At 39.5% G+C, this 16,033-nt stretch overlaps 1 protein-coding gene across 3 annotated transcripts in view; it reads left to right on the top strand.

Annotated features, from left to right (window-relative positions):
- Positions 1–15,758, top strand: part of znf516 (zinc finger protein 516) — a 54,628-nt gene extending 38,870 nt beyond the window's left edge. For 2 of the 3 annotated variants that reach the window (XM_083523553.1, XM_083523554.1), the window contains exons 3-6: positions 60–1,292; positions 5,685–5,789; positions 11,191–11,269; positions 12,570–15,758. In XM_083523553.1, the coding sequence (XP_083379679.1) occupies positions 60–1,292; positions 5,685–5,789; positions 11,191–11,269; positions 12,570–12,573 (1,421 nt within the window). In that variant the 3' untranslated portion in view covers positions 12,574–15,758. The remainder of the gene's footprint in view (positions 1–59; positions 1,293–5,684; positions 5,790–11,190; positions 11,270–12,569) is intronic. The other variant, XM_083523552.1, reaches the window with a different exon arrangement.
- Positions 15,759–16,033: the final 275 nt, after the last annotated feature.

Raw genomic sequence — 16,033 nt, 5'->3', positions numbered from 1 at the left:
TTCTCATGTAAGATAAATGATTTCATGTAAGTTCTTTTATCCTTTTTCTGTGCACGTAGATAAAAAGCCATACACCTGCGACCACTGTGACTTCAGCACTGCTGATTCAGCTGCCCTGGTGTCTCACGTATGCATTCAGCATGCAGCTGTCAGCAATGAGGCCTTAAACAGCATGATCACCCAAAGCCACACTCCTTCCACCAGCCACAGTGGCTTTCCCAGGCTGAGGAATGCACTACTCCAGCAGTCCTATTGGCCTGACAGCACCTCCACCCACCTGGAGAGGGCAGCACTAAGCAGCACAGCACTTTCCTCCAAGAACAGCAATGAGAATGAAGATGAGAAGAGCAAAGGCCATGAAGAGGGCAGTTCTGACAAAACGCATACCAGTCTATTGAATCTCTCCGTGGAGGTTGAAAGTGGTAAAGCAGAAGATCTTGACTCAGTACAGAATGGTCTAATAAGGCATCAGTGCCCGTACTGTTCCCATACCACATTGTACCCTGAAGTTCTCTGGATCCATCAAAGAATTGCACATAAAATCGACAGCACCACTCTGATCCCTAAATGGGCTCCTAAAAATGGTGTTAAGGGACCTAAGTCCATTCTTGAATTCAAGAGGCGTACTGGACCACCTCCATTTTTGGAAGGCAAGGATTGCCCTTCACTGCCTCAGACTCGAATCCTCCGCACAAGTCCCCCTGAATTAAGCTCCGGAGGAAACAAGGACAAGCCTCAAAGCAGCAGCAGCAGCAGCAGTGGCGAATCCATTTATTTACAAAGCAAAGGCCAGCATGCTGGACGACTATCACACCCCTCTAGACAAAATCCCAGCAGGTCCCGGGTAGATGAAGTCAAGAGCACCAAGAACAAGACAGATTCTCATCAATATATTACTTCATCGTCAAGTAAAGCAAGACCAAAACCAATTCCTCAAAAGACAGGCAGCAGATTGATGGAAAGTAGCTCCATGCCTCAAGAGGGACTCCGCTTCATGCTCACCAACAAGCACAATGCCTCGGAGCAGAGAAGTCCCAACCCTCAGACCTCTAGCCGAGCTGAACCTCCAGCCCAGGACACGGAGAGCTCACCAGGATATGACCTCTGGAGTAGGCTCAGTCATCAGATGATAGGTGGATCATCTTCACACTCACAGGCTAAAAAGCAGCAGACTGGAGACAGTCCAGGAGCAATTGCAGACATCTACAGTTTCTTGAAGAATTGCACTCCTCATGATCTGGCTGTGCTGTATCATCACTGGGGATTTAATAATATGATGATGGAGCAAGCAGGTAAGAACTGAATGTTTCCATATGTCCATATTTCAGGTTAAGATATTATATTATACTTTACAATGTGGCATTGATCAAATGTTTTCTCAGGTCTTCAAAGATATAATGTTATGATCATATATATATATATATATACTCACACACACACAGTAATTCCCTGTTTATCACGGTGGTTTCTTTTCAAAACAACCTGTGAGAAATGAAAACCCATGAAAATGGTATTTTATGTATACAGTACTGTACTGTATTAACATTTTACTTCATTTTATAGTTATAATATTTTTAGTAATAAATGTAATTATTTCAACATAAAACTCCATAAAAACAATTCCCTTTAAGTCTTTTTTAGTCCATCATGCTCTCTCTGATAGTTATGAGTTAACTCGTGATTAATTGCAACTTAATCACACACTTTTCAAGTTATTAATACTCTAATCAACATGTGCATGGAGAAATATTGATGCTTTATGCAAATGTATATTTATTATTAGTGAAACCAAACTCAACATAGAGCATGAAGGCAAAATATTCTTGTAAATGTTTTAAAGCAATGATGGTGTTTTAAATTACGTAAATCATCAGGACATTTGTAAACTTGTAAAAAGAATACTTTCTGACCTTGTGATCCAGTTCATCCCAAATAGGATCAGTATTTAATAGGATTTAGGTGCGTTGATGGGCAGGCCGTTCTCAGTGATTAAGGCTCTCACTTACTGATGGGAAGGTCAAGTAAGTATCAGTATCAGTATCAGTAGAACCGAATAGATTGGAGTAGATTGAAGATTTGGAGCTGGAGTGTGTTTGTGGTCTGGGACCATATTTGGAGGCCTGGAGCTGGAAATTTACTTCAATTTAAGATTATTAAATGATAGGGAAAAAAAAACAACAATATATATATATATATATATATATATATATATATATATATATATATATATATATATATATATATATATATATATATATTGAGCCTATCAGGGTTTAATATGCAAACACAGGATAAGAAAACATAAATGATGTATACATGAATTCTTCTGATGTGTCAATCAGAATAAAGGACAGGCATTAGTAAGCTTGCATTAATTTGTTCATTCTTAAACCAAAAAAAAACGTCTTCTCATTATTTTGTATTGTTTCCTAGTGTTCATGTCTGAGCCCAGCATCCAACAAAATGCATACAAGAAAAGCAAATAAGGCCAGGAGGAATCAAGGGCAAACATATTTGCCTAATGAGACGTTCTTGCTTACTGAAGCATCACTTCAAGCGACTTTGTTTATTAACTTGTTGCGCAGCTATCGCCTGTCACTGCGTAACTGATCTACGTTTACACAACACAGCGGGATTTGCCGAACAAACCTTAATTAAAACATTATTGCGCTTGTACATCACACATATTAAATGTTGATGATGGTTTCTAAGATTCAGCTGCCTTCTGAAATACACAGCATTATTATTGTTTTCTGTCAGGCACCTTTGAATTTCACTTTATGTTCTTTTTGTGTTTATTTATTCCTTATTTAATTAACATCAATTTTACATTTGTTTTTATCAGTGTTCTGATGCTCACAATCATTTTTTCTTGCATGGAAAGTGAGGGTGGAGGGTTAAGAATGAAAGACTGGGCAGGTATTCGTGATTTCTGAAGCTAGAAGCCTGCTGTCCATATAGAAGGTTTTATTAGGTGCATTTACACACAGCCAGCTAATCACTGAAAGCTAAATTGGATTAAGTGAACAGGTAAACGTCGGTCTGATTGAGCTCGCGCCAAATTAAATTTGGGTCGGATTAAAAAGGGTGGAATCGATCTAAAATAATCCAGTAAATTGGAAAAAAATAACAAGGGAATGCTTTTTACATAATGAGCCTCGTAAGTATTATAAATTAAGTACTATAAAATATACCTTCTGCACAGGCACAATGTAATGTAGACAGATGTTTAAATCAGATGTTTAAAATATAAAGCGGGTAAATATAAAGCGTACTCTCAATCTCAAGAGAGAAAACTCAGGACACAGGCATAAATGGATATAAATTCAAGGAAAACAGGAAGGTATTTATTTGGGTATCAGTGGCATGTGACTCTATACAGGGATTCCCTAAAGGGAATTTCCTTGAATGGGACATTTGGAGATGAGCACAGGTTCCGTTTTGAGTCTGGTTCCTCTCAAAGTTTCTTCCTCATGTCATCTCAGGGATTCACCACTGGCTCTCTCATTATTGATAAACTTACAATTATAAGGAACAAACTTGTATACATTCTTTTATAAGTGCTTTATCTCTGTACAGCGCTTTGAAAAATGTTTTTTACGACTGTCCAACATGTAAATACAAAAAGAATTAAGAATCTTGAAAAAAAAAAAATCAACAACAAAGTATGAAAGTAAAAATTATAACTATAATGCATAAAATATAAGTATAACAAAATATATATACTATGCAAAAAATAAAAGGGAATTAATATGGATATTAAGAGTATCCCAGTAGCTCACCACTGTGTAGTGCTGTGTCAGTCCAGTGTTAAAGTGTCAGTTGTGCAAAAATTGTGCAAAAGAGGGAAATGAAGGAAAAGTAGACAGAGAGAGAGGTCCAGGTACCAGGTGCTCGCTGGTTTCGATTCTGAATTGCCTGTGGAAAGAAGCTCCTCCTTATTCTATCTGAGCAGAAGTGCATCCCTGAACACGACAGAGAAAAGTGTCCATTGTTAGGCTGACTGAGGTCCTTCACTACCTTCCCGGCACTGGTCCGGCACCACTTGCTGCAGATGTCCAATAAACCCCCACAGATTTAGTTTATTAGTCTAAAACTGTAATTTCTCTAAAGGTGTTTGTTTTTTTGGATTAACCACATAAAGCAATTCCTTTATTCAGTATTGGAAAAAAAACTTGTCAGAACAATAGAACCAGCACAGGCATTGGCAAATAAAATTTTCTGGTCTCTGCCTGTTGCAAAACATCTGAACGACTCATTTGGACAAAAGCAATACGCATTCAGGGGAAGGAGACCTCTGGTGGCATGAGGTGGGATGCCTGCGAGCTGATGTGACTCACAGATACACAGCACACGCGCGAACACACGGCCAACTCGAAAGGTTAATGGAGCTATTGAGTAATGTCTTCATCTTTATGCAAACTCTTAAAATGTGCAGAAACATTTCAGACAGCTATCGCTGAGAGGCGTTTGAAACAACATGCTTCCGACGGCATGGCAGGCAATCTCTGAGGGCTCGCTGCGCCTCGATGCTACAAATATGCAAAGCAGCACAGAGAGGGGAAGAGAGAGACTGAAAGAGCAAGAGGAGTCAAATTAAGCCACAAGCAGCTTTGAAAAAAAAAGGGTGATTACTGACTTTCTCTCTCTCGCTCTCTCTTTCTCTCTCATACACTTTATTCTCCTCCCCACCTTATTCGCTGCAAGACAATTTGCGGGGCTGTTCTTGTCCGACGCAACCAGGGCTCGAGTGTTAAACTACACAGAGACAGAGGAAGTTCCTGTCAGCTGTCCAGCCTGATATCATCAGGCTCCACTTTAGCCCTTTAAGTCACATACAATACAGTGACCTTTCTAACATCGGGCTTCCCTTTTGTTCATGCCGTCCGCTGCGCTTCCTGTTAGCGCAGCTCATGCATGCTAATAACTTGGAGACTCATGTTTACGAAAGGTGGCCTGGTTTCGCTCTGCCACCAACGCTCTCAGTCACAGCTTGTCACCCCGACAATGCAGGGCCGCGGGGGTCAGAGCAGGTAGGGCCAACCGGTGCCAAGTGACGGACACGAGCCAAGAGGACAGCATTTTTTCAGTGCGTGCTTTAAATGTATAAATTTTTTTACCACCCCTGAGGGGAAACCGTAAGGACGGACCACTCCAAGTTCCACTTCTGTACTTGTTTCTCCGCCGGGCCCTTCTGCTGCCACATGGGTGTCCTAGCAAATCGCCCGAGCGGACGAGGCTTGACAGAGCCAGAGCGACAGGCAGGAAAAGAGCATCCAGCTGCTCAGCTAAAGGAGAAAAGAGCAAAGGCGGGAAGAAGAGATAGAGAGAAAGAGAGAGAGAGAGATAGAGAGAGAGAGAGAGCAGGAGGGAGGGCAAAGAGGGAAAGGGAGAGAGTGGCACACCTGACATGTGACACGGTAGCGTAGATGAGGGCACATCACAGGGCGAGGCTTTTAATTCACTGTAATTTATGCGGTTGTGTGAATCCTTGTGTGTGTCAGCCTGTCAGAACTGCTCGCATGATGCAGCCAAACAGCTTCTCATCCAGGCCCTCAAGGTAGCTTCACATAATGACACATAAGACATACTAATGATGTTTGCCTCTCTTCCTCTATCTCTCTCTCATGCGATATTTCATCCTTTTTCCAACATAGTTTTTCTCCTCTTTCTCTTTGTTGTAGGAATGGCGAGGTCAGGGCAGAAAGAGGGCGAGTACATCTGTCATGTGTGCGGGAAGAACTTCAGCCAGCCAAGCCATTACCGCACACACATGAGATCTCATACAGGTAAAAAAATCTTTGTTTGTTTTTTAAGTATCGATGATTCCATGATTGGGGTGCCATTTCTTTCATACTTAGTGTCCTCTGTGGATGTTTCTGGTAAATAAAACACTTAATGAAACAACATAGTGTCCCTTTCACCTGAACATTTTCAATCTTATAAAATGTACGGTATGCTCAAAAGTATTGGGACACCGACTTTTCCATCTATATGTGTTTTTTCCCCCCATAACAAAGTTATCACAAAGTTTAAGGAACCCAGTTGTATAGGATGTCTATGGAGTATGGTATGACAAAATTTTCCCTTCACTCGAACTATGAGACCCAAACCTGTTCCAGCATGACAATGGCCTCTTGTGTAGTTTCAGAACAACACTTTTTGAAGAACAGCACTAACATTCAATGGCCTGAAGTAACTTTACACAAGATCTAGGGGCCTTGCTTTGGGAGGAGATATAAGTTAGAAAGCAGGTGATTTGCAATGTTGGGATTTCTTTATTGACAGAAAATGTCACCTGCAAAGGTTTTGCTCTGATTATTCATTTGAAAGTAAAAAAAAACCATGTAAAGAATTGCTGAAACACAGTACCCTGCATTAGAAGTGTTCACTAGGTTATACTGGAGTCACTTAAGCAGGCAGGCAGGAAGCACAAGAGACGTGCAAGTTCTTTTAAAAGAATGTGCGAAGGTTGCTCGTGTTAGCCAGCCTGATCCCCAGTGACAGAGGCCAAATGCTACATTATACAGAAAGAGGCTTCTCTCCACACATGGAGTTATAATCAATGTCATCAGTGATTGCTTGCTTCAGTGTTAGCGTCCAAATGAAATGGGGCAGGGGCCCCAGGCCTCCATTAGCATATGCTAACTCTGTATGTCAGCCTAAATTGGTAGTTTCAGCTCGCTGTCTGCTGCTTCTGGTGCACTAACTGGTGATGCTAATCTAGGGCTAATGCTGGATGAGCATGAGTCTCCTGCATGGTCTGGTTGCTGGCTGCTATTCAAGAGGCTCTGGGTAGACTTTAGAACTAGAATTTTATTTCATATTCAAGATGTAAAGCAGAAATACTGCGCTATTAGGTATTATTTGTAGAAGAAGACTAAACTGAGTTCTCAGACCAAAACAGGTGAACAAGTTCATGGGGACTTGGTTTTGCAGTCTTGATTCCGAAATAAAAAAAAAAAGGGATGAAGCTTCCAGATGGCTTGAGCAACAGCTGACACACTAATCCGAGCATGTGTGATGTATCCGAGGATGCTGTAGTAATGAAAATGCCAGTGCTGTATTATTCATATATGAACATATGACAACACACATTTGTCAATTGCAAAAATGACATCTGCAATCCCATTTCTTTAAGAAAACTGCTTCTAGCTCAAATGACAATAACTATACATCTGTTCTGTCCTTATAGCAGAATACTTTGAAGTCCAATCCCATAATAGTGAAAAAACTATTCATTTAAGAAGCAGTTAAAATTTTCAACATTACATACAACAGAAATTGTTTTGTGGCTGTAAAGAAACAGGCCGTGGGTTGATGTTGTGCCAATCGGATGAGCAAGTAGGGCATCATTAAACAAAACTCAATAAGTTGCCAGTTTCTTGGTGTTACAGAATGTATGGGTGATTGTTTTTGTAACGCCATTCCAATCTTGTCACAAAGGAACTCTCGCCTTTCGCTTCCACTTCCTGTGGATCAATCCAATTTGCCAAAAGGTTTAACTAAACCCTCTTGCTTTGAACAAACACACCACACCCATCCTCAGATTTACTAAAGTTATTCATACCTGCCTGATTTTCTAATTATCTTAGTTCCCAAATACATACAGATTAGTAACTACAGTGACCCTGGCCAGGATCATTTGCTAAACATAAGCAACCCCCCTGTGCAAGCAACCTGCTGCGGTCACCACTCTCCCATGTTAATGAACTTGCCCTTTTTTTTTCGTCCCGTGAGCTATATATCTGACCGCTTGCTTCCATCTGCATATAAGTAAAACCCAAGTCTCAATTTACACCTCTACAAAGCAGCACAGAGTATACACAGGCCCACAGGCTTTATCCAGTCTGTCTGTGGATGATCTCCGTGATCTTCTTGAGGTCAATCTGATGCTGTAATATTATACAGCTAACAATCACCAGAAAAAAGATCTCAAGATGCTTTGATGGTGGTATAACAGGCAAGAAAGCTACCAAAATTAGCCATTTCAGACTAAGCATAATCATACCAATGGTCAGATCATACAAAAATTTCTACAGATTCTTGTTTCATTGTTTCACTCTCTCTTAATGAGGGTTGCAAAGGGGTATTTTCTTTTTCCAAAAATGTTCAATGGGAACTTAATCTGGGGAATTTTAGAAATATTCCAAATTGGAAACTTCCCAGGAGTAAGTTTATTAGAATTTATGGAATTTATTGGAAATTATGAGAGATTTGGGAAAATGTATATAAACTGTATTATATACAAACATACAGTATATACTGTGTAAACATTTAGTTTGGTCATAAACTGACATACATGCAAACTAATACAGTTTAAAAAGGACATTTCTTACTTTCATTTAATTGTTAGTATAATTTCGGTGCATAATAGCTAAGGTTCCCTGGTGGTCTAGTGGTTAGGATGCGGCGCTCTCACCGCTGCAGCCCAGGTCCGATCCCTGGTCAGGGAACCAACCCCAGCCACTCTTAGTGCCGGTCCCAAGCCCGGATAAATGGGGAGGATTGCCCTAGGAAAGGCATCCAGCGTAGAAACGTGCCAAATCGTACATGCGGATCATGAATATGCATGACCTGCTGAAAGGAAGTTATAAATGTATGTAATATTTATATAATTTTTACATGAATACTCCCCAAGATGGAATTTTTTGACATTATTATGTGTCCGGGATTCAAGAAATGATGTGTGTTATGTTATGGAGGAATGCACAGTGCCTGTAGGGGGCGTGGTCTCAGCAACCCTGCAGTAAGTGTTCTGTGTGCAAGTAATTGATGAATGTGCAGGTAGAAATTCAACTAAAATTGCATTCAATCTGGTTGTTTAATCCAAAATTATCTAGACATATAGTTTTCAACTACATTTAAGTTCCTTGTTATTAGCTAACTTGCAATTTTTTTAATTCCCAGTTTATTCCCATGAATTCCTGTTAATTTTCATAAAATGTTGCAACCCTCTTAGTAGTGTTATTAGTTGCAAATGAGATTACTTTTTGCTTGAAAAGTTTAGTGAGGGTGATTCACCACTGCTGCAGCACAAATTAGGCAGCTTCTTTAAGGGTAAGCATGAGCTATTCATCTTGTCATGTCTGGGAAACCTGTTCAGAATAGACTCTGAGTAGCATCTACACACTTGACAATGTAACTGATGCCATGAAAAAGCTGAATTGCATGACTGGAAGGATTTCTCAGCAAAGGAAACCTCTGGAAACGTTCATAGTGGCTGTGGCCTGTACAGATTGCTTGATGAGGAATGCAGTGGGCAGAGGTAATAATTTTGTATCCCTATGATGATGACAGAATAGGAAGGTAGTTTGGTGTCTTTAATAGAATGAAAACATAATTCAAGCTTCCAATCTCACTGTCATTGTTTTAGCTGTCAGGCAATTTCTTGATGAAGTACCTGTTGCCTAAAGGAGTCTAAGATGAAACACTAGAACAACCTTCTAAGTGGGTGGACAGCTATTAAGCGTGAGATGGTAACTAAAGCTTACAATGGAAATAAGGAAATGGTGGAATACATCCATGTATCTAAACTGAACTGACCTTGAACCATCATGGGCTATGAATACATTTTTAGACTCTGTTGGTGAGACAGAATAAAAGCATGTCAGGAGAAGAAACAAAGTTTAGTTTGACTGCCAAGGAGAGATCTGGTTCTAACTATATGACACCATTGTACACAGGTGTCCCTGACTGAAATGTTGCCTTAGCACTTGGTGCAGTGACTGAAATCCTGACCTTTGAAACAGTAGGCTGATTGTATATGCATGTCGTCGTGGTATGCTGCACTGTCTAAGGCAATGATCTGTGCCGACAAAAATAAGTCACATACTGCAGCTTGATAGCAAATGTTCCTCAACATAAGCACAAACGTCATGTCTCAGCTTCCAAATCACATTAGGGTGTATGTCTGTTCAGCCATGTGTCAGACCTACACCCATGCTCAGGTTTCTGGGGAGAGGGGGGTGCTTTAATGGGCCTTCTGCCACTTTTTCCTTTTACAATTCTTTTTTAAAAGATACCATCTAGCATCATATTATGTTCCCACAGCAGGCTGAGGTATCATGTAGGAGTGAGAATACTAACAGTATTGTGGAGTGAATGAATTCTACATAGTCTAATTTAGACCGTTCCGAAGAAAAAGATCTTTAGACTGTACATTGGGTGGTATTTTCTAGTAGCTGATCCAAATACAACACTAACTAAATACACAAGGATTAGCTAAGCAAAAATACAAGTGGTGGTACAGGACCTTTAACCAGGTGTGTTTATTAGTACTTGATGTACTTGAAATGATGATGTTATATTATTAAGGGTTGTTTGGAAGAAACTATGGTATGTATAGAAGGGCTTGACGAAGAAACATTTAGAAGGTTAGGACTGGGGTTTGGAAAACTCTTCAACCCTCCATACATGAGTAAACCCGCCAACCCGCCAAATTTGGGTAAACCAGTCAAACGTGGGTAAACCTACCAAACTGGAACTGCAAAGGTCAAACCTGCACAGAATTGTGAGACACATGAGTGATCGTTCAATATTAAATACAGCTTAATTTTATAGCATCTGCGTATATTAAAAAAATAATTAATAAAAAAGGAAAGTCTTTCCATGCAAGGGAGCAGCCAGGGTAGCTCGTGTATGACTCCTTATTTTGATGAGAATAAAAGAGGAATGGAGGAGTTACAATATGATTGTGATTTGTTTATAATTTGGAATACAGATTTTATAATGAATATACATGTATATATAAGTGCCGGTCCCAAGCCCGGATAAATTGGGGAGGGTTGCGTTAGGAAGGGCATCCAGCGTAAAACATGTGCCAAATCAAACGTGCGGAGGATCCGCTGTGGCGACCCCTAACGGGAGAAGCCGAAAAGAAAGTTATACATGTATATATAAGTATGCACTGCATATTATTTCAAGGATTTGAATAGTAAACGTTCTGAAGTGAAAAAGTTTAAACCCTGGATCGGACCTTTAACCACCCATTGGAGTCCTATTGAAGAACCTGTTTATTTTTAAAAGTACCACCTTTTCGTGGTGTCTTTAACTAAGATTTTAAAATATTGTCGCAAAAAAATGTTGAGCATAGACATGTGTACTATACATCGTCCATGGCGATACTCATTTATTTGTAAGACATTACATTTTTCATTTCCATTTTGTTTTTAATTTTTGTTTTCTTAGCTGGCCACCTTCTTCCTGCAGACCTTTTAGAGTGCAATGGACTCCTGGGAGTCCAACCTCTGCAGAAGCCCCCCAACAAGTATGTTGATTTTTTTTTTTTTCTTGGGGGTTTGTGTGTGTGTGTGTATGTGTGGTTGAGTGTGTGTGTGTGTGTGTGTGTGTGTGTGTTGTGTGAGTGTATGTGCGTGTGTGTTTTTCATCTAGACCATTAGTACCATCTTCTACATGCTCCACTGTGCCATGTGCTGTGATGTCACTTCAGCTATTATGTGTGATCGCTATGACCACCGCTGCCACACAACTTTCTAAAAATAAACAGGTCCCTTTGTGCCCGGCATTCTCTGAAAAACTGGAAGGACAAATGTATTGCGTCTGCTTTAACAATAAGAGATGTGGCCTGCTGCAGCAAGGGTGCCTCCCTTAATGAATTACCCCCGTTGCATGTGTTGCATACGACAAATGGTAAAATCAGGGAGAGAGGAAAGGTCAAATTAAATATGTATTCTAGCCTGTATGTGATGTACTGACAATAACCTTTAATGTAATTAAGTGGGTTGTGTTTTGGACGGAATTTCACTTTATTTTCCCCTGGGGAGCCCGGGCCACTGCCCTGGGAGGAGTGCTCACTCTGGCTCAGACCTTATCATGCTGCTAGCGAGACTCAGATAGTCTTGATTAATAGTGTCTGTCTCCGTTTTTTTTATAAGACGTGATTTATGATAATGCCCCCTTTTTCAGGCTCTCGGAATGACAATTATTTCCTAGTGGGTAATTCATTCATTTTTCAAAAATAATAATATGGAGCAAATGAATGGCAGACTCATTTGTTTTGCTCAGGTGTGGGGGGATATTTTTATGCAATTGCACGAGGACAACGCAGAGCATCGGTCTAATTAAGCAGAGAAAAGCGGGACCAAGACAATTATACCTGTTCTGATGCACGGAAAAAGATGGGCAGAAGCGAAAGCTTAGGTGTGTGCATGCCTGTCAAGTTTTTTCTCTCAGTGCAAAACTTCATGTGCCCAGACTTTCAACATCCGCCGTCGTTATGACGTTCTATGGCTCAGGGGAAGGTAGGCAGTGATACTCGTGTCTGTGGGTTTCTGTGTTTCTACGAGCAGCTGACAGAAACAGAAAACAAAAGGCTGACTTCCCCTCAGGGGGAACAGTCAACCGTCTCCATATGGCATGTCATCAGCTCATCAATCATGGCTACGGCCCCTCCTCCACCCCCTGCGCTCCCAACCTGCCTCTATTTTCTTCCTAAAAAAGGAAAGTATCACTTTGACAGCCAGCTCACCGGCCAAAATCTCTCTCGCTGCTCGCAATGTCTCATCTTGACGCTGACCTCGGCCTGCCCTTGTGTGTGTCTGTTCCAGGTGAGAGACCGTTCCAGTGTCAGTACTGTCCCTACAGTGCCTCGCAGAAAGGCAACCTGAAAACCCATGTCCAGACTGTACATCGGCTCACCTTTGACAATGCCCAGTACCCTGACAGGAGGCTCCACCATGCCCCATCTGTTGACCACACACACCCTTCCAGTCCCGGATCATCCCACAGAGCGGCCACTTCCTGAACAGGAAAAACCTCAGCTACATGGGTTAAAGAGGAGAACATTTCCATCCAAAGATCTGCTATCTCCCTGGGGGTAATATGTTCTCATAACCAAGGAGGGCTGATTTTATTCAAAACACTTAAGTGTATATATTGTACTTCTTCACTTGTCTTTAGTTTCAGGTTCTGTGCCAACTGTAATTGGAAGCCGATGTCAACGATTTTTTGTTGTTTATTTTTTAACACGAGGAATTCAAATGAAGTCACTTTGCAAACAAAACAGCAATGTGGCAAATATGTTCCATGTTCCTTTCTTTAACCTGAACACATTTCATACTTGACCCCCGAAATGTCAAACCTGATGCAAAGTACTGTAGGTTTATATGCACTGTCCTAAACTGTCATCAGTGGATCCTTTACAAATGCTGCTTCCTTACAAATAATGGCAAGGATCATGTTCTAAATTGATATGGTAGCCTTAGTTTGTGTGCTTCTGTGTTTGCATCTTTTAATCCTCAGGACTTTAGTTAGACAGAATTCCAAAGCCTGTATTATGAATAATTTTATCGTTGTTATTGCTTTATTGTAGATTAAATGTGGTACTTCTAGAGAACCTGCAGGTTATCTGTCTGACATTATACACAGAGTATGTCATTATGATTTCAGAGGTTTTATTCTGTTGTCTAAGTCTCGCTGGAAGAATTCTTTAACATTTTGCGGAGGCTAGGAACCCTTAATTATCCAATGAGCCCTTAAAGAACCATTCATGATTTATGGGTTCTAACCATTTCATGATACTGGGTGACATGGTGGGTCACTAGGTAGCATACCACTTCATACCACTGTTCCCAGTTGTGCATGGATTTTCACATGTTGCTCTGAGTCCTACAGTTCTCAGATTGGTTAGGATGAATTGCCCATATGTGTGTGCATTTGTGTATGTGGTGCCCTGTAATGGCCTGGAATTCCATCCTTGGTTTATTTCTCCACTTTGCACCCAGTATTCCTGTTATAGTCTGCTTTAAGGCTTCATTGGATACCTAAGGTTTATTAAGCTCCTAAACGACTTGTACTGGGAATGTCATATTTTGTGTGATGTCACAGAAAATGCCAGGAAATTACTTTTCACTCGTTTTTATTTTCCACTTGTTTGTTTGATTTAACCTAGTTTGAGTTTGTATACTATCTTTTCTGTAATGTCTTTCCTAAAATTATGTGATCTAAAAACAAAAATGTAGAAGAAAAATGTAAAAAAAACAAAAAAAAAAACCATCTGATATAAACTGATGGCACAAAAGGACATAAAGCCATGATGGATCTTTTCCCCTGATATTCAAGTTATTGCTGGAGGACTTAATATAAATGTACAGAACTGCGATTTCTCTGTTATTATTAACTTTTAAATTATTGCATTAGAGAAAACTTGCTTAATAGCTCTGATCGGATCTATAGATCAGGAGGTAGCGTGTTTTATAACGCCTTTTAAAGAAGCTTTAGAATGCCATATTTTCAGATGGTAAATACTTAATAAAGCAAGGAAATTCATGGCCATATATTTCTATGAATGTTGAATAATATACTTAGGTATTTGCATATTAAGGAATACACACTTGTGCAAGTTGGAATACGTTTATATATTTACGCTAGTCAACAACGAACATTTATCTTAACATTTCCTGATTGCAGTATATACTGTACACATGCTGAATCTCAATGAAGGCATATTCACAAGGAAAAAAGCTATCCATGAGGCCTCCCCGTACTGTTAACCTGGTCATGATCACATTTATATATACACTATATATTCATTTTTCGGATAGTTATTATCTGAAGTGATTGCTGCATATAAGGTATGCATATAACTTCCCTACACATTGGTGAACAATGATAGTGTGCATGCAACAAAGGATAAGTGATAGGTGATGAATTAAAGGAAAATCCAGGATAATGTGTGTCTTTAATAAGCTGTTACATTTTTTATTGACCCCTTGGACCTGGAATTGTGTCCCCTAATGTACCTGCTGAAACAAATTGTTTCTTTACTTACATTTTATACTGGAAAACAGATTATCATTGAAACACACAAACAAACCTGATATGCCAAGTCTTGGTGCAGCCAGCTAGCCAATAAACCCAACCCATAAAAATAACTGATTTAGAAAGAGTAGTTGATACTCAGAGTGGTTTGATTGGCCTCTCTTTTTGAGCATATTGCAAAAGAATAAAAAAAATACACTCGATGGACACAACAGTACCAGATGCTTGTTGCTGAATGAGCACAAATCTCCAGAAGCACACTCTAAAATCTAGTGGAACATCTTACCAAAAGTATGGAGGTTATTATAAAAGCATTGGAGACCTACTGTGGAATAGGATGTTAAAAAAATACATACCAATCTTAAGGTCAGATGTCCTCACGTTTGTCCATGTAGTGTGCTCAGGGTTTGAATCCAGCTGGAGTCTGTTCCGTACAATCTTAAATATTTTATATATATATATATATATATATATATATATATATATAAAATGCACCAACACATTTTCCTTTCATTTGTCACCTGCCTGTATATGAGGTATTGCTGAGAGGAACACAATGAATCAATTAATCCAATTAATAAACCATTCAAGCAACAAATAATCCTGTGCTGAATGAAATAATGTGTTTGCTGAACTAAAACCTAGATTCATTAGAACAGAACGAGTGAAATAGCAAAGTTTGACATAAAATTAAATAAAATATATATATATATATATAAAACGTTTAATTAACAGTAGTTATTTTTCCATCCCTCTGTTTTTTTCTTATATAAAATTATTTTGTGCTTTTGAGTAGTAATAGTAATTCAATGTATGGATTTTTTGTGGTATGAGCTTGTGTTTGCCAGATTTAATTTCCATAACTCAATGAATTACACAAAACTGTCAGTTACATGTTTGGAGACATTCCATCACATACACTGTCCATTATTTAAGTTTTGAAGCCTCCCCAAATAAAGTTTACCTCTAATGTTTCATTTCGCTGGTGTCGTTGCTGATTTCAATTCTGATTTGTTGAAGCCTGGATTATTACTTCGGGCAAAGATTGAACGTTATCTACAATGCAGCTTGTATCGCCTTCAGTGGATTTCGAAAGCGGAGAAAAAAATGTCTATTCTACACAAACGTATCCACACAGAATCAGGACTTGTTTGGTAAATAATGAAATGCAAGAAAACAAAGATTTAAAGAGGTGAAAGGAATAAAAAAAAATACAGGTGATACCTGACTTACGTTCCGATGACCTCATCAT

Source organism: Silurus aristotelis, assembly GCF_946808225.1.
Source record: "Silurus aristotelis genome assembly, chromosome: 21".
In the NCBI taxonomy this organism is placed as follows: Eukaryota; Metazoa; Chordata; class Actinopteri; order Siluriformes; family Siluridae; genus Silurus; species Silurus aristotelis.
The sequence above is the reverse complement of the archived record's forward strand: the minus strand, read 5'-3'. Positions and strand labels throughout refer to the sequence as shown.